This window comes from Pseudophryne corroboree, chromosome 6 (genome assembly GCF_028390025.1).
Source record: "Pseudophryne corroboree isolate aPseCor3 chromosome 6, aPseCor3.hap2, whole genome shotgun sequence".
In the NCBI taxonomy this organism is placed as follows: Eukaryota; Metazoa; Chordata; class Amphibia; order Anura; family Myobatrachidae; genus Pseudophryne; species Pseudophryne corroboree.
This window is the reverse complement of record NC_086449.1, coordinates 728,065,818-728,089,997: the sequence shown is the minus strand read 5'-3', so window position 1 is coordinate 728,089,997 and position 24,180 is coordinate 728,065,818. Positions and strand designations below refer to the sequence as shown.

Sequence of the window (24,180 nt, the reverse complement as noted above, 5' to 3'; positions counted from 1 at the left end):
TGTCGGCACGGGACCAGAGGGGGGGGGTGATGCCTGGAAGCGGGGGCCAGCGAGTTCTCCCGGTGGGGGCTGGGGCAGCGCTGTGGCTCGTGGTGCACCGCAGGAGAGAATGGGGGTTCTAAGGGTGGCTAGCGCCGATCCCAGGCGGGGCCGGCCTGGGCGGCGTGAAGACGCGGTTGGAGCCATCCCTGCTTTGGACCCGGGGTCCGGGGGGACCACTGGAGCTGCGGCTCTGGATCCCTCCGCCGTTGCGGCGGCAATGTCGGCCATGACGGCGGCGTTTGCGCCGTTTTTGTCGACTTTGTCTCCGGGTGGCGTTTCCGTGGTTCCCGATTCGGTCGACGCGCCCGTTCTCCCAGGTGCTTCTGGCCCCGCCATGGCGCAGTTTCTACAGGCGTGTCGCAGTCTGGGCTCTGCCGCTGCGTTGCTGGGTAGCGCTACCCCATCGCCCGCAGGGGCGTCTGCTTTCATTCCCGCCGGGGGGGCTTTGGCTCCTGTGGCGGTTGTCCCTTCTTTTTCAGGTGCGGATCCGGATGGCGATCAGGACGAGGAGCCAGTCATGGCCGACGTAGGCGGGCCTGCCGGTGAGTGGGACGCCGATACAGTTGCTATCTCGCTGGGGTCCTCTTCTTCCTCGTATGGCAGTACATCAAGTAGATCTTCTTCCTCTTCTTTGTCGTGCCAGTCTGCGGTTAGTAGCACCGCAAAGGCTAGGAAGAGGGCTATCAAGTACGCGCGGCGTGAGGCGTGGCCCTGGGATAAACGGTCTCGGAAGAGTAGTAGTAGTTCCCGTCGGGAATGGAGGAGGCGTAATTTGCCGGGCGTGGTTCGCTGCGAGTGCACGGCAGTCTTGCGAGGGTTGCGTGAGAGTTGCAGGAGGAAGATTAGACGGGGGGAATACGTCAACCTTTTTACGTTGACGGAGGAAACCAAGAGGGAAGGTAAGGAAGCGCTTGCGAAGGGCGGTATTGGGGCGGAGGCCTTCCGCTCGTATGACAACTGGTTGGCGGGTTTCTGTGTCTTCGCGGCGTGCTACTTGGAGGATCGCCCTGATGAACACATGAACGTCATCAGGTATATCCACCTCGTGCATGACATGCAGCGTCAGTCTAAGGACGATTCGTGGCTGCATTATGACAAGCAATTTCGTCAGAAGCACGATTGCCTGCACATCATTGACTTCGGATGCAAAGATGTGGAGGTATGGCTTCGGGTCACGCGAGCGCAGGATATGAAGATGGTGACTAAGGAGGTGGCTGTGGCGCAGGCCGCGGCGGCGAGTCAGTTTCGGCCCGCGGTTGAGGCTCCGCCGCGCCGCCCTTGGACCGCAGCCCGTTCTCCGCAGCAGGCGCCGGTGAAGGGGAAGTGTTTCGCGTTCAACAATTCCACGTGCCCCCTCGGGCAACGGTGTCGTTTTCGCCACCTTTGCTTACGATGTAATGGATCCCACCCTGCTTCCAATTGCTTTCGTGGGGGGCTACCGGGTGCCAGGGCGGCCGCAGGCCCAGCCGGAGAAACAGCTGGGGGGCTTGCCGCTAGTTAGGGCGCCGACCCCGGTTCGTTTGGGGGCCATGCTAAAATGGTCGGGGTGGTACCCAAACACAGACGACGCAAAATTTCTGCGGGAGGGTTTTGTGTCGGGTTTTCGTCTACCAGTGGTGGGGGGAGGTTTTGGTTCGGGCCGCCAGGAACCTGCAGTCTGCTCGGGATTTCCCCGACGTGCTTCGGGAAAAGGTTGAGCAGGAGGTTCGCCTGGGGAGAATGGCGGGCCCCTTTGCGCTGCCGCCTGTCGAGGATTTGATTATTTCCCCGGTGGGGGTCGTGCCCAAAAAGGCTCCGGGTAAGTTCCGGCTCATTCAACATTTGTCTTATCCATCTGGGTCCTCGGTGAACGATGCAATTTCGACGGAATATTGTTCGGTGGTGTATCAGTCCTTTGAGGATGCTTTGGACATGGTTCGCGGCTGTGGCCCCGGGGCCCTCATGGCTAAACTGGATGTTGAATCAGCTTTTCGCTTGCTCCCCTTTGCACCCGTATTCGCTTCGATTCATGGGTTTCCGCGTCGGGGAGGAATACTTTGTAGACAAGTGTCTGCCTATGGGGTGTTCCGTTTCGTGTGCCTTTTTCGAAAAGTTCAGCACCTTTTTACATTGGTGTGTGGAGTTTTCTTGCGGAGGTAGCGGGATTGCACATTACCTGGATGATTTTTTGTGCGTGGGGCCCGCGGGTTCTCCTCGCTGTGGTTTCCTGCTGTTTTCGCTGCGTGCCTTGTTGGAGCATTTTGGCGTCCCTGTGGCCGTGGACAAGACGGAGGGGCCCCTCTCCTGTTTGTCCTTTTTAGGTATCGAGATCGATACGGTCGCGGGGGCTTGCCGGCTGCCTCAGGACAAGGTTGCGAAGCTTCGGGAGTCCATTGCGCAGTGCTCGGAGCGGAGTAAGGTGACGTTGTGGGAGGCTCAATCCCTCCTAGGCCTGTTGAACTTTGCCTGTCGGGTGATTCCCATTTTTTGTAGGAAGTTGGAACGGTCCACGGCTGGGGTGTCCAGGCCGCACCATTTTGTCCGTTTCTCGGCTGAGATTAGGCGGGACCTCGCTATGTGGGTTTTGTTTCTGGTGGATTTCAATGGTGTGCTGATCTGGATGGCCCCGCTCGTTGACAGTTTCGACCTGCAGTTGTTTACGGATGCGGCGGGCTCGTCGGGGTTCGGTTGTTACCTAGACGGGGCTTGGTGCGCGGCCTCATGGCCCGAGTCTTGGTCGCGGGAGGGGCTGACCGGCGACCTGTTGTTGCTGGAGCTTTCTCTAACGTCCTAGTGGATGCTGGGAACTCCGAAAGGACCATGGGGAATAGCGGGCTCCGAAGGAGGCTGGGCACTCTAGAAAGATTTATGACCACCTGGTGTGCACTGGCTCCTCCCACTATGACCCTCCTCCAAGCCTCAGTTAGATCTTGTGCCCGGCCGAGGTTGGATGCACACTAGGGGCTCTCCTGAGCCTCTAGAAAGAAAGTATAGAATTAGGTTTTTTATTTTCAGTGAGACCTGCTGGCAACAGGCTCACTGCAGCGAGGGACTAAGGGGAGAAGAAGCGAACTCGCCTGCTTGCAGCCGGATTGGGCTTCTTAGGCTACTGGACACCATTAGCTCCAGAGGGATCGACCGCAGGCCCAGTCCTTGGTGTTCGGTCCCGGAGCCGCGCCGCCGTCCCCCTTACAGAGCCAGAAGCAAGAAGAGGTCCGGAAAATCGGCGGCAGAAGACATCAGTCTTCACCAAGGTAGCGCACAGCACTGCAGCTGTGCGCCATTGCTCCTCATGCACACTTCACACTCCGGTCACTGAGGGTGCAGGGCGCTGGGGGGGGGCGCCCTGAGCAGCAATAAAAACACCTTGGCTGGCAAAACAATCACAATATATAGCCCCAGAGGCTATATATGTGATAAATGCCCCTGCCAGAATCCATAAAAAAGCGGGAGAATAGGCCGCGGAAAAGGGGCGGAGCTATCTCCCTCAGACACACTGGCGCCATTTTCTCTTCACAGTGCAGCTGGAAGAAAGCTCCCCAGGCTCTCCCCTGTAGTTTTCAGGCTCAAAGGGTTAAAAAGAGAGGGGGGGGCACTAAATTTAGGCGCAATATTGTATATACAAGCAGCTATTGGGGAAAATTCACTCAGTTATAGTGTTAATCCCCACATTATATAGCGCTCTGGTGTGTGCTGGCATACTCTCTCTCTGTCTCCCCAAAGGGCTTTGTGGGGTCCTGTCCTCAGTCAGAGCATTCCCTGTGTGTGTGCGGTGTGTCGGTACAGCTGTGTCGACATGTTTGAGGAGGAGGCTTATATAGTGACGGAGCAGATGCCGATAAATGTGATGTCGCCCCCTGTGGGGCCGACACCAGAGTGGATGGTTAGGTGAAAGGTATTAACCGACAGTGTCAACTCCTTATATAAAAGGGTGGATGACGTAACAGCTGTGGGACAGCCGGCTTCTCAGCCCGCGCCTGCCCAGGCGTCTCAAAGGCCATCAGGGGCCAAAAACGCCCGCTCATTCAGATGGCAGACACAGATGTCGACACGGAGTCTGACTCCAGTGTCGTCAAGGTTGAGACATATACACAATCCACTAGGAACATCCGTGACTTGATCCCGGCAATAAAAAATGTGTTACACATTTCTGACATTAACCTCTAAAAATGGGTTTTTATGTTTGGGGTGAAAAAGCAGGCAGTGTTTTGTTCCCCCATCAGATGAATGAATGAAGTGTGTGAGAAGCGTGGGTTCCCCCTGATAAGAAACTGGTAATTTCAAAAAAGTTACTGATGGCGTACCTTTTCCCGCCAGAGGATAAGTTACGCTGGGAGATATCCCCTAGGGTGGATAAGGCGCTCACACGGTTGTCAAAATAGGTGGCACTACCGTTTTAGGAACGGCCACTTTGAAGGTACCTGTTGATAAAAAGCAGGAGGCTATCCTGAAGTCTGTTTTTACACACTCAGGTACTAGACTGAAACCTGCAGAGCGTGCTGCTGCAGCGTGGTCGGTGTCCCTGTCAAACATACTAGTTTGCTAACATGAGAACATATTAAAGACGTCGTCTTATATATGAGGGATGCACAGAGGGATATTTTGCCGGCTGGCATCCAAAATGAATGTAATGTCCATTCTGTCAGGAGGGTATTAGAGACCTGTCACTGGACAGGTGATGCTGACTTTAAAAGGCGCATAGAGATTCTGCCTTATAAGGGTGAGGAATTATTTGGGGATGGTCTCTGGGACCTCGTATCCGCAGCAACAGCTGGGAAGAAATATTTTTACCTCAGTTTTCCTCACAGACTAAGAAAGCACTGTATTATCAGGTACAGTCCTTTCGGCTTCAGAAAAGCAAGCGGGTCAAAGGCGCTTCCTTTCTGTACAGAGACAAGGGAAGAGGGAAAAAGCTGCACTAGTCAGCCTGTTCCCAGAATCATAATTCTTCTCTCGCTTCCTCTGAGTCCACAGCATGACGCGGGGGCTCCACAGGTGTAGCCAGGTACGGTGGGGGGGCCGTCTCAAAAATTTCAGCGATCAGTGGGCTCGCTCACAGGTGGATCCCTGTTTCATTCAAGTAGTATTTCAAGGGTACAAGCTGGAATTCGAGATGTCTTCCCCCCGCCGTTTCCTCAAATATGCCTTGCCGACAACTCCCTCAGGCAGGGAGGCTGTGCTAGAGGCAATTAATAAGCTGTATTCCCATCAGGTAATACTTAAGGTGCCCCTACTTCAACAAGGACGGGGTTACTATTCCACACGGTTTGGGGTACCGAAACCGCATGGTTCGGTGTGACCCTTTTTTATATTTAAAATCCTTGAACACATACATAAAAAAATTCAAGTTCAAGATGGAATCGCCCAGGGCGGTTATTGCAAGCCTGGACGAGGGGGATTACATGGTATCCCGGGACATCAAGGATGCTTACCTGCATGTCCCCATTTACTATCCTCGCCAGGAGTACCTCAGATTTGTGGTACAGGATTACCATTACCAAGTCCAGACTCTGCCGTTTGGACTGTACATGGCACCGAGGGTGTTACCAAGGTAATGGCCGGAATGATGATACTCCTTCGAAAAAGGGGAGTTTTTAATGATCCCGTACTTGGACAATCTCCTTATAAGGGCGAGGTCCAAGGAGCAGTTGCTAGTCGGGGTAGCACTATTTTGGAAAGTGCTACAACAGCACGGTTGGATTCTAAACAGTCCAAAGACACAGCTGTTTCCTACGACACGTCTACTGTTCCTGGGGATGGTTCTGGACACAGACCAGAAATAAGTGTTTCTCCCGGAGAAGAAAGCCATGGAGCTGTCATCTCTAGTCAGAGACCTCCTGAAGCCAAAACAGTTATCGGTGCATCATTGCACGCGAGTCCTGGGAAAAATGATAGCTTCCTACGAAGCAATCCCATTCGGCAGGTTCCATGCAAGAACTTTTCAGGGGGACCTGTTAGACAAGTGGTCCGGATCACATCTTCAGATGCATCGGCTGATAACCCTGTCTCCAAGGACCAGGGTATCTCTACTGTAGTGGCTGCAGAGTGCCCATCTTCAAGAGGGCCGCAGGTTCGACATACAGGACTAGGTCCTAGTGACCATGGATGCCAGCCTTTGAGGCTGGGGGGCAGTCACACAGGGAAGAAGCTTCCAGGGACTTTGGTCAAGTCAGGTGACTTCCCTACATAAATATTCTGGAACTGAGGGCCATTTACAATGCCCTGAGTCAGGCAAGGCCTCTGCTTCAAAAGGCCGGTCCCGATCCAATCAGACAACATCACGGCAGTCGCCCATGTAAACCAACAGGGCGGCACAAGAAGCAGGATGGCGATGGCAGAAGCCACAAGGATTCTCCGATGGGCGGAAAATCATGTGTTAGCACTGTCAGCAGTGTTCATTCTCGGAGTGGACAACTGGGAAGCAGATCTTCTCAGCAGACACGACTTCCACCCGAGAGAGTGGGGACTTCATCCAGAAGTCTTCCAAAGGATTGTACACCATTGGGAAAGGCCACAGGTGGACATGAAGGCGTCCCGCCTCAACAAAAAGCTATAAAAGATATTGCGCCAGGTCAAGGGACCTTCAGGCGATAGCTGTGGACGCTCTGGTAACACCGTGGGTGTACCAGTCGGTTTATGTGTTCCCCCCTCTGCCTCTCATACCAAAGGTACTGAGAATAATAAGAAGGCGAGGAGTAAGAACGATACTTGTGGTTCCGGATTGGCCAAGAAGAGCCTGGTACCCAGAACTTCAAAAAATTATATCAGAGGACCCATGGCCTCTGCCGCTCAGACAGGACCTGCTGCAGCAGGGGCCCTGTCTGTTCCAAGACTTACCGCGGCTACGTTTTGATGGCATGGCGGTTGAACGCCGGATCCTAAAGGAAAAGGGCATTCCGGAGGAAGTCATTCCTACGCTGATTCAAGCCAGGAAAGATGTAACTGCAAAACATTATCACCGCATATGGCGGAAATATGTTGCTTGGTGTGAGGCCACAAAAGGCCCCAACAGAGGAATTTCAACTAGGTCGATTTCTGCATTTCCTACAAGCAGGAGTGTCTATGGGCCTAAAATTAGGCTCCATTAAGATACAGATCTCGGCTCTGTCGATTTTCTTCCAGAAAGAATTAACTTCAGTACCTGAAGTTCAGACATTCTAAAAGGAGTGCTGCATATTCAGCCCCCGGTTGTGCCTCCAGTGGCACCTTGGGATCTCAACGTGGTGTTGAGTTTCTTAAAATCACATTGGTTTGAACCACTAAAAACCGTGGATCTAAAATATCTCACGCGGAAAGTGGTCATGTTATTGACCTTGGCTTCGGCCAGGCGTGTATCAGAATTGGCGGATTTGTCATATAAAAGTCCTTATCTGATTTTCCATATGGAGAGGGCAGAATTGAGGACTCGTCCCCAGTTTCTCCCTAAGGTGGTATCAGTTTTTCACTTGAACCAACCTATTGTGGTGCCTGCGGCTACTAGGGACTTGGAGGATTCCAAGTTACTGGACGTAGTCAGGGCCTTGAAAAATTATGTTTCCAGGACGGCTAGAGTCAAGAAAATTGACTCGCTATTTATCCTGTATGCACCCAACAGGCTGGGTGCTCCTGCTTCTAAGCAGACTATCGCTCGCTGGATCTGTGACACGATTCAGCAGGCGCATTCTGCGGCTGGACTGCCGCATCCTAAATCAGTGAAAGCCCATTCCACAGGGAAGGTGGGCTCATCTTGGGCCGCTGCCCGAGAGGTCTCGGCTTTACAACTTTGCCGAGCTGTTACTTGGTCAGGGGCAAACACGTTTGCAAAATTCTACAAATTTGATACCCTGGCTGAGGAGGACCTTGAGTTCTCTCATTCGGTGCTGCAGAGTCATCCGCACTCTCCCGCCCGTTTGGGAGCTTTGGTATAATTCCCATGGTCCTTTCGGAGTTCCCAGCATCCACTAGGACGTTAGAGAGAATAAGATTTTACTCACCGGTAAATCTATTTCTCGTAGTCCGTAGTGGATGCTGGGCGCCCATCCCAAGTGCAGATTGTCTGCAATACTTGTAAATAGTTATTGCTAACTAAAGGGTTATTGTTGAGCCATCTGTTGAGAGGCTCAGTTGTTTTCATACTGTCAAACTGGATATAGTATCACGAGTTGTACGGTGTGATTGGTGTGGCTGGTATGAGTCTTACCCGGGATTCAAAATCCTTCCTTATTATGTCAGCTCGTCCGGGCACAGTGTCCTAACTGAGGCTTGGAGGAGGGTCATAGTGGGAGGAGCCAGTGCACACCAGGTGGTCATAAATCTTTCTAGAGTGCCCAGCCTCCTTCGGAGCCCGCTATTCCCCATGGTCCTTTCGGAGTTCCCAGCATCCACTACGGACTATGAGAAATAGATTTACCGGTGAGTAAAATCTTATTTTTTCCCATCATGGTGGCCTTGGAGGTTTGGGGAGAGCGCCTTCGCGATTGCAGTATTCTCTTCCGCTGCGATAACTTAGGGGTCGTGCACGCGGTTAACAACCAATAAGCTAAGGCCCTCCGGGTCCTTCAGGTGTTGTCACGACTCGTGCTGACTTGTATGCGCTGCAATATTCTGTTTAGGGCTCAACACGTCCCCGGGGTTGATAATGGGATCGCCGATGCATTGTCCAGGGGGCAGTGGGATAGTTTCCGTTTGCTGGCCCCGGAGGCTGATTCGGCAGGTTTGCCCTGCCCTTCTTATGTTTGGCAGGTCATCATGGCGGATTGGAAGGGCTAGCAGAGCTGTCTTTGGCTGCGTCCACTCTCGCAGGATACCGTTGGGCTTGGAAGGAGTGGGAAGACTTTTCCCGTGACCAAGGGCCTAGAGGTAAGAGGGGTCAGAGCTTGTTTCTAGACTTCATTTGGCAACTCTTCGTAACGGGGAGATCGAGGGCCGTGGTGTCTCGATACCTCGCCGGGATATCCTTTTATTCTAAATTGAAGGGTATGCCAGATTTTATGAAGGGTTTCCTGCTGGCGAGGGCGCTTAGAGGTTGGGTGCGCTCTGCACCGGTCCCTCCTGATGGTCGGCGCCCTATTGATGCGTCCCTGCTTTTTTTCCTCTTGGTGGCGAGGGTGGCGGACTCCCGTTTTGAAGCGCTCCGGTTTCAGCTGGCTTTTTCCATGGCTTTCCATGGCGCGTTCAGGGTTTCTGAGCTGGTTGCGGCTTCTAAGAAGTCCGAGGCCATGATGCGGCGTGTGGATGTTGTCGTGGGTGGGGGGTCCGTGCTGTGCAGGCTGCGCCGCTCCAAAACTGATCAGATGGGTAGAGGTCATTGGATCTCTTTGGCACCATTGGGTGGTGAGGACTGTTGTCCGTTGGCGTTGGCTAGTCGGTATGCGGCGGTCAGGCCCTTGTCTGAGGGGTCTTGGCTGCTACATTACGATGGGTCGCCATTGACGAAGTACCAATTTACATGAATGATGCGGCGCTGCCTGTCCAGTTTGGGCCTCTCCCCTCGGGACTTTGGTTCACATTCCTTTAGAATCGGGGACGCCACTTCCGCAGCATCTGCAGGGCGCGCTGTGGATGAAATTAAGGCTTTGGGCCGCTGGAAGTCGGCGGCTCATAAGCGTTACATTCGGCCCGCTGTTGCGTAAGCGAGTTTGTTGCTACTAACATGTTGTTAGTTTACTGCGTTATGTGTTTCAGTTCAGTGTGTTCGTGCTGTTTGTTTGTCTCCCCTGTCCTCCCTACTCGGATGGCTAGCTACTCGCCACTGCTGGCAATTTTTTGCCTGAACTGATGAACTGATTTGGCTTAATTGGCATCTAATTACAAGTTCCTCAGCAGGTTTTTACGTTTCACCTCCAGCCGAGTTATCCTGTGTGTCACTACACCCCCCCCCCCCCCTTCCCTCCCCCTTTTTATTATTTTGCTTTTCCTTTTGTTTCTTTCTGTTGCTTCGATTGGCCTGAAGCTTGTCCAAGAGGAAAGTTATAGTCCTCTATTTAATTTTTCTTTTTGGCAGATCCTCGTTTTGGTAATTGGTTCTTGTTCTGGACTGGGTTTGGTTTTACCTCACATATTCACATTTGTTTATCTGTCTTTCCCTTTATAGGTTGGCGGGAGGATGTGTGTGGTGTGTGGGTGATTGGTCACTCCTATGTTTATTGGGCAGCCGAGTTTCTGGCTGCGGAAGGGGCTCCTTGCTTTGTTGGATCGGATGACGTACGGTGGATAGGTGTTCGGGGTATGCTTTGGCATGACCTGAAAGCGAGGCTTATGGAGCAGGTTCGGCGGTTTGGCATCCCCAAGCTGTTGGTGATTCACTTAGGAGGGAATGACCTGGGTAAGAGGAAGGCGGTGAATCTTCGATTGGCCATTATTCAGGATTTGCAAGTGATTACGGGCGCTTGGCCAGGCTGTAGGCTTATCTGGTCTTGTATAGTGCCGCGGTTGTGTTGGCGTGGAGTGGTGGATTGTCGGGCGATCGATGTGGCTCGCCGGAAAGTGAATGCCGCGGTTGCTAAGTTTGTGGTGGCCCATGGCGGTGCGGTAGTTTGGCACCAGCAGATCAAGTTCCGGTACTTCTACTTGTTTGGACCTGATGGGGTGCACTTGACAGGACAGGGACTATCTATATTTCTGGAGGATCTGTTTTCGGTGGTTGGTACGGTGGGTTAGGGGTATGGTGGCGGTGCATAGTTTCTGTGGAGCAGAACTTCGCTGTTGGCGGGAAAGAACGGCAAGTTAACATTTGTTGTATTAAAGAGTGGATTGGAGGTCATTTGGTGGTTGATTTTTAGGTGCACTCTCCTTCGCTGACTGGTTTTACATCTGCTGGACCGCCTTCTCGGGTGGCAGCCTCATCACCTTCACGGGTGGGTAGTCAGGATGGAGGTTGAGCGGATACCTATTGTTTGTTGGAAGGTTTACGCCAGTTTTTTATAAGATAGTTTGTTTATGGGATAGGGTTGTTTTAGCCGTTCTTTCTGGCCACCATACTTTAGTTTAATTATCCACAGTTAATGGTTCACTTAAATAAATAGCTAACATTTTCTGCCAAATTCAAGTCTCCGTGTCTTTATTTATTATAATTAAGTGTTAAGATGTTATGGTTTATGTTACGGACAATCCTCAGACTATATGAGGTTTATGGAGAGGGTCAGGTAGGCAAGTATGCCCTAACATAGTCATAAACATTTTCCCAGACCCAGTGATTATGACTCAGGCCAGTAGCTCCATCTCCATCATGGTATCCCAGCCCGTCCTTGCAGGAGAAGCGCCTGTTGGCCGCCCACACGCACGGCTCATCTGCACACATCCGCAGACCGAGCAGTACTTGGCCTGCCAGAATAAATCTGTGTCCTGCCAGTAGTGCTTCCCGGCCGGGGACAGGTACCTCCGCCGGGAGAGGCGCACACTACACCACAGCATTATCAGCACCGGCAGCACCACTGGGCACACCCTATATACTGCTGCCAGACTCAGTTCACGATCATCACCGGCAGCAGCATTAGCAGCCTCCTCCATGTCCGGAAGCTCACCGCCCCCTATAAAAAACATCTAGATCCGCCCCTGCCTCAGAGCACATTTTCTACCTCACCTATTAATAACACTGAACACACACAAGCTATTTTGAATGGTGCTATTGTTAGTATTTGAGAAGAAGAAGTAGCATACTGTAGCTCGGACATGTAGTTACTGTTAGTGACTTGATCTGATTAATTACAAATAGGTGTTAATATTAGAGTGTAAAGTCAAATGAGAATAACAATACCTAGAACCTTATTCAGCTTCAGTTGCAGTTTTACTAAAATAGCAAATCTGCAACTGCTTACAATCGCATGCTGGGGACGGCCCACACTACGGCAAGGCCGTCCAGCATGTGAAGGACTGCCCTGCATTGTGTTTGCATTTATAATGCGAACGCAATGCAGACATCATGAAATACTGGTAGCCCCATGTATTCTTAGCCAGGCTGTGTATGCAGGTGCCCCGGCGCCATCTTTCCCGGCGCAGTGGTCGCGTGTGACATCACGTGGCCATCCCCCACAAAAGTCCTGGATCGCCCGCGTTTTCGACACTATGACCCCGCAACACCGCATCGCTGCCCCCAACCGCTCTGCGAATGCCTCTGTCAATCACTGCGTGTGCGCACTGGCCCAGCAATCATCAAAATGCGATTGCAACGCAGTAGCGAACGACGCTGAATCAGGTCCATAGTAAGGTGGCTGACATCTATCACTCCATTATGGATTGGCATAATTATTTGAATCAAATATAAAAACACTTTTTAATCCAAGCCTTACATAAAAAGACACTGATCAAAATCAGATTATTATTATTATTATTACTACCAGTTAATTATATAGCGCACACATATTCCGAAGCGCTTTACATAAAATATTTGCCCAATCACATCAGTCCCTGCCCCAGTGGAGCTTACAATCTATATTCCTTACCACATGTACACCCACTCTAGGGTTAATATAGTTGGGAGCCAATACCAGTATATTTTTTTAAATGTGGGAGGAAACCGGAGCACCCAGAGGAAACCCACGCAAGCACAGGGAGAATATACAAACTCCACATATTTAGGGCCATGGTGGGAATTGAACCCATGACTTCAGTACTGTACGGCAGTAATGCTAACCATTACACCGTCCGTGCTAATTATTACGTAAGACTAGTGCACGTGAGAAACTGATACCCCTTTTCCACTAGTAGCACGGGTCGCAGCCGTGTCGCCTGACATGGCTGCGACACGTGCAACAACCCCTTTCAGACAGCGCTCCCCAACCCGGCATATTGCCGGGTTGGTGACGCTGCTAGTGACGCGGCAGGGGCGGCGCTGGGAGATCACATGATCTCCCAGCGCCGCCCTCCCATACACTGTGAACGGGAGCTGTGTCACCTCGACACGGCTCCCGTTCACACTAGACAGCTAGCCGGGTTGAACACGTGTTCAACCCCGCTAGCTACCCGGGTAGGATTCCTGGATCAATTGATCCGTAAATTTGCAGGGGGACCCTTTACCACTAGGGAAAAACACGGGTAAATGCGCGCCCCCGCGCATTTACCCGTGTTTTAAGGAGCTAGTGGAAAAGGGGTATAAGTTATAGATCAATATAAAAAAATAATGTTTTCCATTGATAAACATGTATCTGGTATTTTTCCTGTGGAAGCATTTGACAAAGGATAAAAATGAAGCTTCCAAGTACTTTGTGGAACCTGGCCAGGACGGAGCATCCCCAGCATCTAGTGAAGGCCTATTGTTCAGGGATTTTTCTGCAGGAAAGATTTTGCACTGTGGACCACCCAGCAAGCAGCTCATTAGTATTTGTTTATGTAAATGAGCAGGGGAGAAATGTGAAAAATGTCAAACAATGGGCGCAATAAGAGCTATCATTTGCATTCCTTTACAGACTTATATATATACGGCCAACCAGAACAGTCTGTGATACCGGTGTGCATGACAGACCTCCAAAGAAAGCAGCAATTCCCAGTATCTGATCACGGTTGGATAATCCGTAGAACACAATGACAATGTTGTACCAAACATCACAGAGAGATCAAAAATAAAGGAGAGCACTTTCGGCTTCTGTGCACAGGCACTGACTTCTCTACATGTTACCCAGCAAAATAAAACAGTCACAGAGGCAATTAAAAATGTAAATGTAAATTAAAAGAATTCAGCAGGGAGTTTTTGGTACATCGTAATGTAACATTTATTATATTAACATATGATATAAAGGAAAAAAGTTGGCAACCTAGTTTCCTTATGACACCACATTAGTGCTGTACCGTTCTGGTGTTTGGCAAATAGAGGAGTTGCCCAATAAGGGTGGTCTTCAGGTTGCCGCAGGCATACCGACATCTTTTCTCCCTCTTGGAAGTCCACGACCCCCCTGGAGGGAGAATAAATAGCGTGGCACGCATAGCGCGCCACCATGCCCGCATAGCGCGCCACCGTGCCCGCATAGCGCACCACCGTGCCCGCATAGCGCGCCACCGTGCCCGCAGCATGGCGAGCGCAGCGAGCCCGCAAGGGGCTCATTTGCGTTCGCCGAGCTGTTGGTATGCCGGTGGTCGGGATTGCGGCGCCGGTATGCTGGTCGCCAGGCCCCCGACCGCCGGCAAACCATACTACACCCGCACAATAATCCCAAAGTAACAAAACAACTGATGTATTTTGCATCACTCACAGATCTCCTGTTATTGTTACATCACATTTTATTTTAATAAAGTAATTCTAAAGTCACCTCTTTACTGTACCTAGCATAACAGGTCACTGGGGCCATTCCAAAAGCAATACTAAAAATGTATTTCACCTGCACATATTATTATTGGGTGTAGTAGGGTATGCCGGCGGCCGGGCTCACGGCGGCCAGCATACCGGCGCCGGAATCCCGACCGCCGGCATACCGACAGCTGGGCGAGTGCAAATGAGCCCCTTGCAGGCTAGCTGCGCTCACCACACTGCGGGCATGGTGGCGGCGTCACGCTATCTATTCTCCCTCCAGGGGGATCGTGGACCCCCAAGAGGGAGAAAAGGTGTCGGTATGCCGGCTGTCGGGATTCCGGTCCCGGTATACTGTGCGCTGGGATCCCAACAGCCGGCAAACTGAAGACCACCCATTATTCGTATATGGGTCTACTGCACTTTCTGAAATATGAAAAAATATATACCGCCGCTATCCCCGTTCATGCAGAAATTGCGATATCACCACAATTTCTGCTTGATAGCAGAAATTAGGGTTGTCTAATGAGTGCTGTGAGGCAGTAATGCTAACCATTACACCATCCGTACTGCCTGAAATTTGTTAGCTAATGGGCAAAACCATGTGCACTGCAGGGGGGGAGGGGCAGATATAACATTTGCAGAGAGAGTTACATTTGGGTGGGTTATATTGTTTCTGTGCAGAGTAAATACTGCCTGTTTTATTTTTACACTGCAATTTAGATTTCAGTTTGAACACACCCCACCCAAATCTAACTCTCTCTGCACATGTTATATCTGCCCCCCCCCCCCCCCCCTGCAGTGCACGTGGTTTTGTCCATTAGCTAACAAATTTGCTGCTGCGATCAGATTTGAATTAGGCCCAAAGTCCATTCAAGAATGTCCCACAGAAGAAGCTTCCTAAACTAATTTTCTTTTCTTTTATGGTTTCATTTTATTAAAAATGTGTTATTTGAGTCACTATAGTGTTACTGTAATGTTAGTTTTAGTGATGTCACTAAAATATTCTCGAAAATATTTTTAGACTGTTTTTTAACATTTTGTGTTTTATTATGTGAATCATAGGCCTAGTATGAAATAGGGTAACACAAATCAGACAATGTTTATATCTCAAAAATTAGAGCTGATAGGCAAAAATGTATGTTATATTTGTAATCAGCACACCAAATATACATAAAATCAGCTCAAAAATCCTTGGCACCAAAACACGTGTTGGGCTGTGTAATAAACAAGTTCTCTAAAACTTGTAGATAAGAGCCAGCTACTATGCAGGGATGTTATGTTACACTATGTTTAAACAATAAATCATAATGTGACAAATTATTATTATTAGCCTTTATTTATATGGCACCACAAGGGTTCCGCAACTCAGAGGACATAAACAAATAATCAAAACAGGAAATCAGTGACTCACAGTTGAAGACAATATAGGACAAGTACAGGGTAAATAACCATAACCGCATCAGCAGATGACACTGAAATAAGCATCAAGGTGGAAAAAAACCTGCTGGATTTGGTGCAGTCGAAAATTAATAAAGTAAGAAAAGGATAAGCACATGAGGGAAGAGGGCACTGCTCGTGAGAGCTTACATTCTAAATGGGAGGGGCAGGCAGACAGGGGTAAATGTTGTGGTGATTATAACTTTCCTTATAAGGATTAAAGCACCTACGCAAATAAATGTATGCATTTTTATGTATTTAATTGTCCGTAAACTACTGGCAATGTAGATATGTTTTAGTTTCTTCATGAAACTGCTTTATTTAACTTTTCATGAAACTGCTTTATTTAACTTTTCATGAAACTGCTTTATTTAACTTTTCATGAAACTGCTTTATTTAACTTTTCTTTTCTCTGCACAATACAATAATGTGGTCATATTGAAAACTAGTAAACACATCGTTAAATCCAAATCATGGATTTAAAGGTTAAACTGTCTTCTTGGGGGCAGAGTGGCCTTTTTAGAGTGTACTAACACAATTTTTTCTATCTGGAATTTGTTGCTTTTTGCCGTGTTTGCACTGCAGACCAGTAATCATGGCAAGCTCTTAAACATTTCACTGCTGGGTAAACTTGCTGAGAGAATGCAAACAAATAGGCTGCTGGGTGTGAGAACAGCACGAAAGTTCCAGGCAGTAAAGTGTAGGCTCTTTTGGAAGCCAGCAAGATAGATGGCCTAAGTAGAAGCTGTATGCATTTGTAATGTGTGCAACATTGTCCCATCATAAGCTGTGGGCCAGCCATTGACCAGAAAGGCATACATCACACTGCTCTATAAACAGCTCACTCAACAATAAAGGCATCAGTGGAATGTAAAGCAGAAGCCTTTTGCCCAAGGGAAAGTCCCAAGACAATGAAAGAAATCTAATTCTCGTAAATGGTCATTTACGTTGTATATTCTAAAGTTCAAAACAGCACCGTGCCCCTACCTGTCATATTGTGTATTATAACGGTGTCCAACTTTTCCAAAAAGTAAGTTGGAATCTATAACTATAGACAGTGGAGTGAGACAGGGCACTAAAGACATTAACCAGTTTTAGTGGTACATTTACTAAGCAGTGATAAGAACGGAGAAGTGAGCCAGTGGATACATTTCCCCATCAACCAATCAGCAGCTCTGTATCATTTTATAGTATGCAAATTATAGATGTTACTTCAGTGCTGAAGGTGATAGACAGACAGATATGTACAATGCATGTGTTAGACTTCACAGGGTGTAGGTGACAAGTACGATGTACAGTTTATCTAAATATTTATTCATGAAATATAGGTCAGTTATGACGCATTCTGTCAAAAAATGCTTAAATGAAGGGGAGAAGCTGCCATAAGATACAAATACATAATGTATTCAGAAGCTGATATTCTGTAGCTCCATTTATACGGTAATAACTCTCCTACCTGTTGTCACCAAAGCACCACTCTCAGGAGACTGGGTGCCACCAGGGGACGTCACTGATGAGATTTCAACAGATGCTGAAGAAGTAGCTGGCGAGAAGGGTATGGGAGAGGGTGTAGAAATTGCCGGCTCCACCAGTATAATTTCTTCTGCATCCTCTGAGGAGAATGAAAAGTATGTAATAAAAAAAAAAAAATGTAGATACTGTATTTCATATAAAGGTGCATATGACACTGTAATCTTCCTGCATTGGTGTGATAGGAACCTGACGAGTACTCTGGTCCTTTCACACTCTAAGTAAATCTATGGCTCCTAACTTGTCTGTGCCCGACTCATTATACTATGACACTGCCCTCACTGGCAATCACTTAGATGGACAGATCACTGCCTCCCATATAAGAAGAAGGGTTGGCCATCAACCATCAAGGGTTAGAAACCATGAATAGTTAACCACCAATGGTAGATGGTTTTGCCATCAATGGCATAGATCCAACAGTTCTCCAACATCTATGGTACAAAGCGTCCCAATGTTTTATTTTTCCTACTTGGTACTAGGACATGGAGCCCAGGCTCTGATTGGCCCACAGCCCAGTGAGTTATAAAACAAGAATGACATAAGTGGGTAAAACCATTGATGGTTCCTCTGTAGATGATTTTATACAATCAAAGTTAACCACCAATGGTACCATCGATGATGACCATCAATGGTTAAATGCCCGATGGCTATGCTTAATAAGAAGTTTAATCTTTTGAAATATTCTGTTCTGCTTTGAGCATTCTGATGATTGGATTGGCTACAAATTGTTCTGTCTTCATGCAGCTGATAAGCTTGAGAAAACATTTTTCCTATTAATCTGGCTTTAAATATAATGTTGCCTATGTATCAAAAACTTTTTGCAGGACATTCCCTGAGAACACCCGTTATTAGGGGTATACCCACAAATATTAAGTATTCCCAAATGTACCTTGCAGGGTTGGACTGGCCCACCGGGGTACAGGGGAAACCCTCAGTGAGCACCACTGCCTGAGGGCCCACCTCCTCCTCTAGGGATCAGGTTCCAGATTGTGCACTTGAATTATACATTAAACATATGTTACATTATAGTGCACAGGACTATGGTGTATTCTGTACAGTGCATTGCTATTATCAATCTGATACATTATCATGTATGCACTATCAGTATTTGCTATATGTATTTATCAAGGGGCCCAGACCATGCACTCTCTAATGGTTAGCCAAGCCTCTGTGGTGGATGGCCACGCCCCCTCTGAAGACTGACCACACCCCTAAAGATGTACCCCTACCACTGCGTTTACCCGGTGGGCCCTTCATGCCCCAGTCCAACACTGGTACCATGGAGGGATCACAGCTGATATCTCCAATATCTGCTGAGGTCCCTCCATTTCCGATAGCAGCCGAAGCCAATCTACCAAGTTAGTTTGGCCCCGGAAGCTAACACCATTTGAAGAATACATTAGCCCATTGTAGCCTATGGGCTACACTTTGCAAAAATGACCAGGAGACTGCATGGTCAGTAGAAGCGGTCACTTCCCTCTGAACACATCTCAGGGACCGGATCATTCTGGAGTCCCTATACTTGCAGGTATAAAACTTAATTTCTTATTGCCAAGAAAAGCAGCAATATGAAATTTCATTTATTGGTTCTAAAACCCCATAATTGGTAAATATGCCCTAATGTATTAATTCTTTAGGTATGAATGCATGGAAAAATTGTACTCGATAATAAAACCATAAAAAAAATCTGCTGCCAAGTAAACAGTTTAGAGAGTGAAGAGCTAGTATATTGTATACAATTTGAATAAGCTAAAGAATTGTTAGCGTTCTCATTTATTATGTCTTTCAACACAAGCTAGCTGATTCTAGGGTGTCATGCTCAGTACCAGTGACCATGGTTAGAACAGTCAACAAACAGGGACATGTGAAACCACAATAATAAATAGGATGCAGGAATATATTCACAAAAGTAATACTTATCCACTTTCCATATCTAGTCTCAGGAAGATTTGGGGAGGGCCAGGACCCTATCTATGATGTAATGTTGTGATTTGCGGCGTTACATTATGGGGGCAAGGATACAAGTATGTTATTTTTTGTAAATCACACTATCATACCCCATTCTATAAATTAGTATCTTCTTACAAAAAATTTCTGGAGGTTACAAAAATATGGCTGCCAGTCAAGCACACAGACTCACAGCTTTCAGCATGTCATGTGAAGACAGAAGAGGAGTATTTTACAGTACACATTATTACCAGTTATTTCTATAGCACACACAAATTCCGCGGGAATTTATAGAGGATATTTTGCCATTCACATCAGTCCCTGCCCCAGTGGAGCTTACAATCTAAGTTCCCTACCACATATACATGCACACACATATACATGCACACACATTCATACTAGGGTTCATTTTTTGTTGGGAGACAATTAACCTACCAGTAAATTTTTGGATTGTGATTGGAAACCCACGCAAGTACGGGGAGAATTCCAAACTCCACAGAGGGCCGTGGTGGGAATCAAAACTATGACCTCAGTGTTGTGAGTCAGTAATGCTAACCATTACACCATCTGTGCTGCCCTAACATAGCAGACTAGAGGGCTCAAGAACCTCTCTGCTGACTGCATAATGGTGGTCATTCCGAGTTGTTCACTTGCTAGCAGTTTTTAGCAGCCGTGCAAACGCTATGCCGCCTCCCACTGGGAGTGTATTTTAGCTTAGCAGAAGTGCGAACGAAAGGATCGCAGAGCAGCTACAAAGTTTTTTTGTGCAGTTTCAGAGTAGCTCAAAACCTACTCAGCGCTTGCGATGACTAAGTTCAGACCATTCAGTTCCTGTTTTGACGTCACGAACACGCCCTGAGTTCGCCCAGCCACGCCTGCATTTTTCCTGTTTTGACGTTACGAACACGCCCTGAGTTTGCCCAGCCACGCCTGCATTTTTCCGAACACTCCCTGAAAACGGTCAGTTGACACCCAGAAGCGTCCACTTCATGTCAATCACTCTGCGGCCAGCAGTGCGACTGAAAAGCTTCGCTAGACCTTGTGTGAAACTACATCGTTTGGTGCAATAGTACGACGCGCGTGCGCATTGCGCCGCATACGCATGCGCATAAGTGCCGTATTTTTTCCTGATCGCTGCACAGCGAACAAAAGCAGCTAGCAAACAACTCGGAATGACCCCCAATGTGCCATGTGACTGTTGTTGCCATGGTAGTCCATGACCCTGAGCAGAATAACATAACAATAGCAGACTCAAGAAACAAACCAATGATGAATGATAAATACCCAGATTCTTATATCTTGCCACAGTAATTTAAATAGATAGATAGATAGATAGATAGATAGATAGATAGATAGATAGATAGATAGATAGATAGATAGTAGATAGATAGATAGATAGATAGATAGATAGATAGATAGATAGATAGATAGATCGGTCGAAAGATAGATATCTCAAACACATCTAAATTTCATGGGATTGCTGCTTAAATAAAATAACTAGAATGCATTTATTTCTTGGTAATAATTTGTTAACAAACTTACCACTGTGAGCTTCTCCTTTCATTGCCCTCATGAGCTCATTAGCTCTCTCCTGACAGTGTAACGATTCCAACAAGTACAGGACGTAGTCATCAAACATGAGGTGAATGAGGTGGAAGGAACCTGGTAGGAGCACAATATCATAGATGTTAATTAGACCCTACAACATCACAATGTTTGGTAAAAGAGTAATAACAGAGCAAATGTCGGGCAGTATGTAATGACAGTCGCGTTCGGCGGCCGTGCGGGATGCCGGCAAAACTCGGAAAAAATTTTAAGGCGGCAATCACTTACAAGGGATGGTTTAGCCTTGTAAGCGATTGCCCTTTTAAAAAAAACGTCACGACTGCCAAACTTGGCCCGACATGTAAACATAGCGGAGGCAGCAATTTTGTGGGCTGAACAATCAATTAATGGGAATGCAGCCTTTTAATTTCATGAGAAGTAGTGACATCACTGAGACGCTGCATACCTAAACTTTCTAGTCTAGTCTTTGACATCTTGACATCAAGTGAAATTTAAGGCTGAATTTTCTTGAATGCTGCTTCAACCCAAAAAAGTGCAGTAGAAATTCTCAATGAAGCAAGTGATTCAGATGCAATACCATGTGCTCAATCTGCTGTGGGGCTCTTCATTTTACAGCAAGATGCATAGGTTTGTGGTGCAAAATGGCATCATTTTTTGCAGAGGAGGAGAAGTACTGTATGTAGCAGCCAGTGTCGGACTGGGGCATGAAGGGCCCACCGGGGGATGCTGTTGTAGGGGCCCATGCTTAAGGGTGTGGCCAGGCTGCACTGGGGCATGGTCAGCCACCACAGAGGTATAGCTAACTATTACAGAGTACATGTTCTGTACCCCTTGGTAAATATATAATAAACCATATTCTTGTGAAGTATAATGTAACATAAGTATAATACATAATTAAAGTGCACTAGGATAGAGTCTGGAACCTGATCCCTAGAGGAGGAGGAGGGCCAACAGGCAGTGGGGCCCACCGGTGGTTTCTCCTGTTCCACTGTGGGCCAGTCCGACCCTGTTAGCAGCCAATAGGGGGAGTTGGGTGAACTAATACATTTTCTTGGTAAGTGTGTCTAATTTTCTGGAGCTGTGCAATACTGGAATGTGTTTGTTGGATCGACCCTATTTAGGTCGACACTCATTAGATTGACCACTAATGGTCGATAGGCAGTAGGTTGACTCCTGGAAAAGGTCGACATGGACATAAGGTCGATGTGGAAAAGGTCGACATGGCAAAAGGTTGAAATATTTTTTTCCAGGTTTTTTTCTTGTGTCGTTTTGTTCATAAAGTGACCGGGAACCCCAAATAGTGTACCGTGTCCCCTCACATGGCTCGCTTCGCTCGTCATGCTTTGGGCAAGGTTACTATTCCTAATCATAGTCCACGTGGATCGTAAAGTATGAAAAAGTTCAAAAAAGTGAAAAAATGTGAAAAACCGATGTCGACCTTTTATGTGTCGACCTTTGCCATGTCGACATAATGCCCATGTCAACCTTAGGCCCATGTCGACCAATATTGGTCGACCTAATGACTCTCGACCTAAGTTAGGTCAACCTAAGGACCGTATCCTTGCAAAAACAGAGCCTTTATTTTGAGGACTGAGATGATTAAAATAAGGATTAGAGAGGGTGCTTTTTCAGAGGCATTACTTGCTCTGCAGTTTATTTTATTAAAAGGACTAGTTATAAACTAGGAGATATTTGCCCAGATTTTTCCACATTTACAGAAACATAAGCAGACATCTAGTGTCAGGAGCAATTTCCAATATATAGACAGTGTCTACATAGACAGTCAATAGGTCAACCCCATATGGTCGACATGGTCAAAAGGTCAACAGGTAAAATGAAGACGTGCTTAAAGTTGACAGATTCAAAGTGTCGACATGGCAATGATCGACACAAGTTTTTATTTGGGGGGGGGGGGGTTCAAATATTTTTAAACTTTTGCTTGATTTACCATCCACTTTGACTATGATTGGGATTAGTAATCTGTGTTGAATGCAGCCGTAGCAGAACGAGGCACCTTGTCCGAAGTGTGGGGAGTGAAGTGAGCCCACAAGGGTGTACGTTTGCAATAACGGTAGTCACATATGATGAAAAATAGAAAAGGACAGTGGCGTAAGTTCATCCCCGTCGCCCGGAGGCAAGTTACAGTTTGGTGCCCCCAACCCTCGAAAAAAGTGCCAGGACAGAGGTGTCAGGAACAGTACTGAGATGAAAGGGAAAGTCCAGTGGGGCCAGGACAGACTAAGACAGAAGGGACAGGCACAGGACAGAGGTGACAGGACCAGGACAGAACAGAGAGCCAGGAAAGATGGGTGACAGGACCACGGCAGAGGGGACAGGGAGAGTACAGGGATGACAGAGCCATGACAGAATAGAGGGGACAGGAGAGAAGGGTGTCAGGGACAGGACAGAGGTGACAGGGCCAATACAGCGATGACAGGGACAGTCCAGTGGGGAAGAACAAAAATGACAGGACCAAGATAGAGGTGACAGGGACAAGAGAGAGGTGATAGGACCAGGACATAGGTAACAGGACCAGGACAGAGGGGAAGGGGACAGGACAGGAAAGGGGTGACATGGGCAGAACCAGGACAGAGGTACCAGGACAGAACTGAAGGGATAGGAGAGAGGGTTAACAGGGACAGGACAGAGTTAGCAGGGACAGGGGTGGCAGGGACTGGACAGAGGGGACAGAACGGAAGGGTCAGCAGAGAGAGATGACAAGGCCAGCAGTACAGAGGTGACAAGGACAGGACAGGGGTGATAGTGACAAAAAAGAGGGGAGACAGGGCCAGCACAGAGGTGGCAGGGATGGGACAGTACAGGGGTAGGAAAGAGGGGTGACAGGGACTGGACAGAGGGGACAGGGACAGAACAGAAGTGTCAGCTGAGAGAGATGACAGGGCCGGTAAGCGGTGACAAGGACAAGACAGGGTGACAGGAGAGAGGGGAGGCAGGGCCAGCACAGAGGTGACAGGGATGGGAAAGGACAGGGTGACAGAGACAGGACAGGAGTGATAGCCCAGCACAGAGGTGACAGGTACAGGACAATGGTGACAGGAGAGAGGGTAGGCAGGGCCAGGCTTAGGCTTAGTTAAACGACCCTGTGACTTGAGCCGTGACAGCAGCAGGTGTTCTGTCTTCCCCCTCACATGTTCCCCCTCTCCCAAAAGGGCTTACACTTACATAGGGTTCAGTTTTCAGGAGTCCACGCTCCTGCCTGGAACAGCCTCACTTTCCCGCACTGCAGACTCTCTCCTGGCGGCGGCTGCTGCTGCTACAGTACGTGTCCTGGCGGGCGGCGGCTCTGGGTCGCAGAAGGATATCACGTGATACCCGCGACCCAGGCCAGAGCACAGCAGCAGAGAGCACAGAGAGGAGGAGCGAGCGCCGCTGATGTTGATAGGCGTTGCGCTCGCTCGTCGGCTCCTCTAGCAACGGCTGCTGCACTATGAATCATGTGTGGACGGACGGGGGACAAC

General features: G+C 48.3%; 1 protein-coding gene across 5 annotated transcripts in view; it reads right to left on the bottom strand.

Annotated features, from left to right (window-relative positions):
- RFX4 (regulatory factor X4) overlaps window positions 1-24,180 on the bottom strand; it is a 242,988-nt gene that overhangs the window by 39,400 nt on the left and 179,408 nt on the right. For all 5 annotated transcript variants that reach the window (XM_063928437.1, XM_063928435.1, XM_063928438.1 and 2 more), the window contains 2 exons: window positions 20,678-20,797; window positions 17,115-17,270 (listed from right to left, as the gene is read on the bottom strand). In XM_063928437.1, the coding sequence (XP_063784507.1) occupies window positions 17,115-17,270; window positions 20,678-20,797 (276 nt within the window). The remainder of the gene's footprint in view (window positions 1-17,114; window positions 17,271-20,677; window positions 20,798-24,180) is intronic.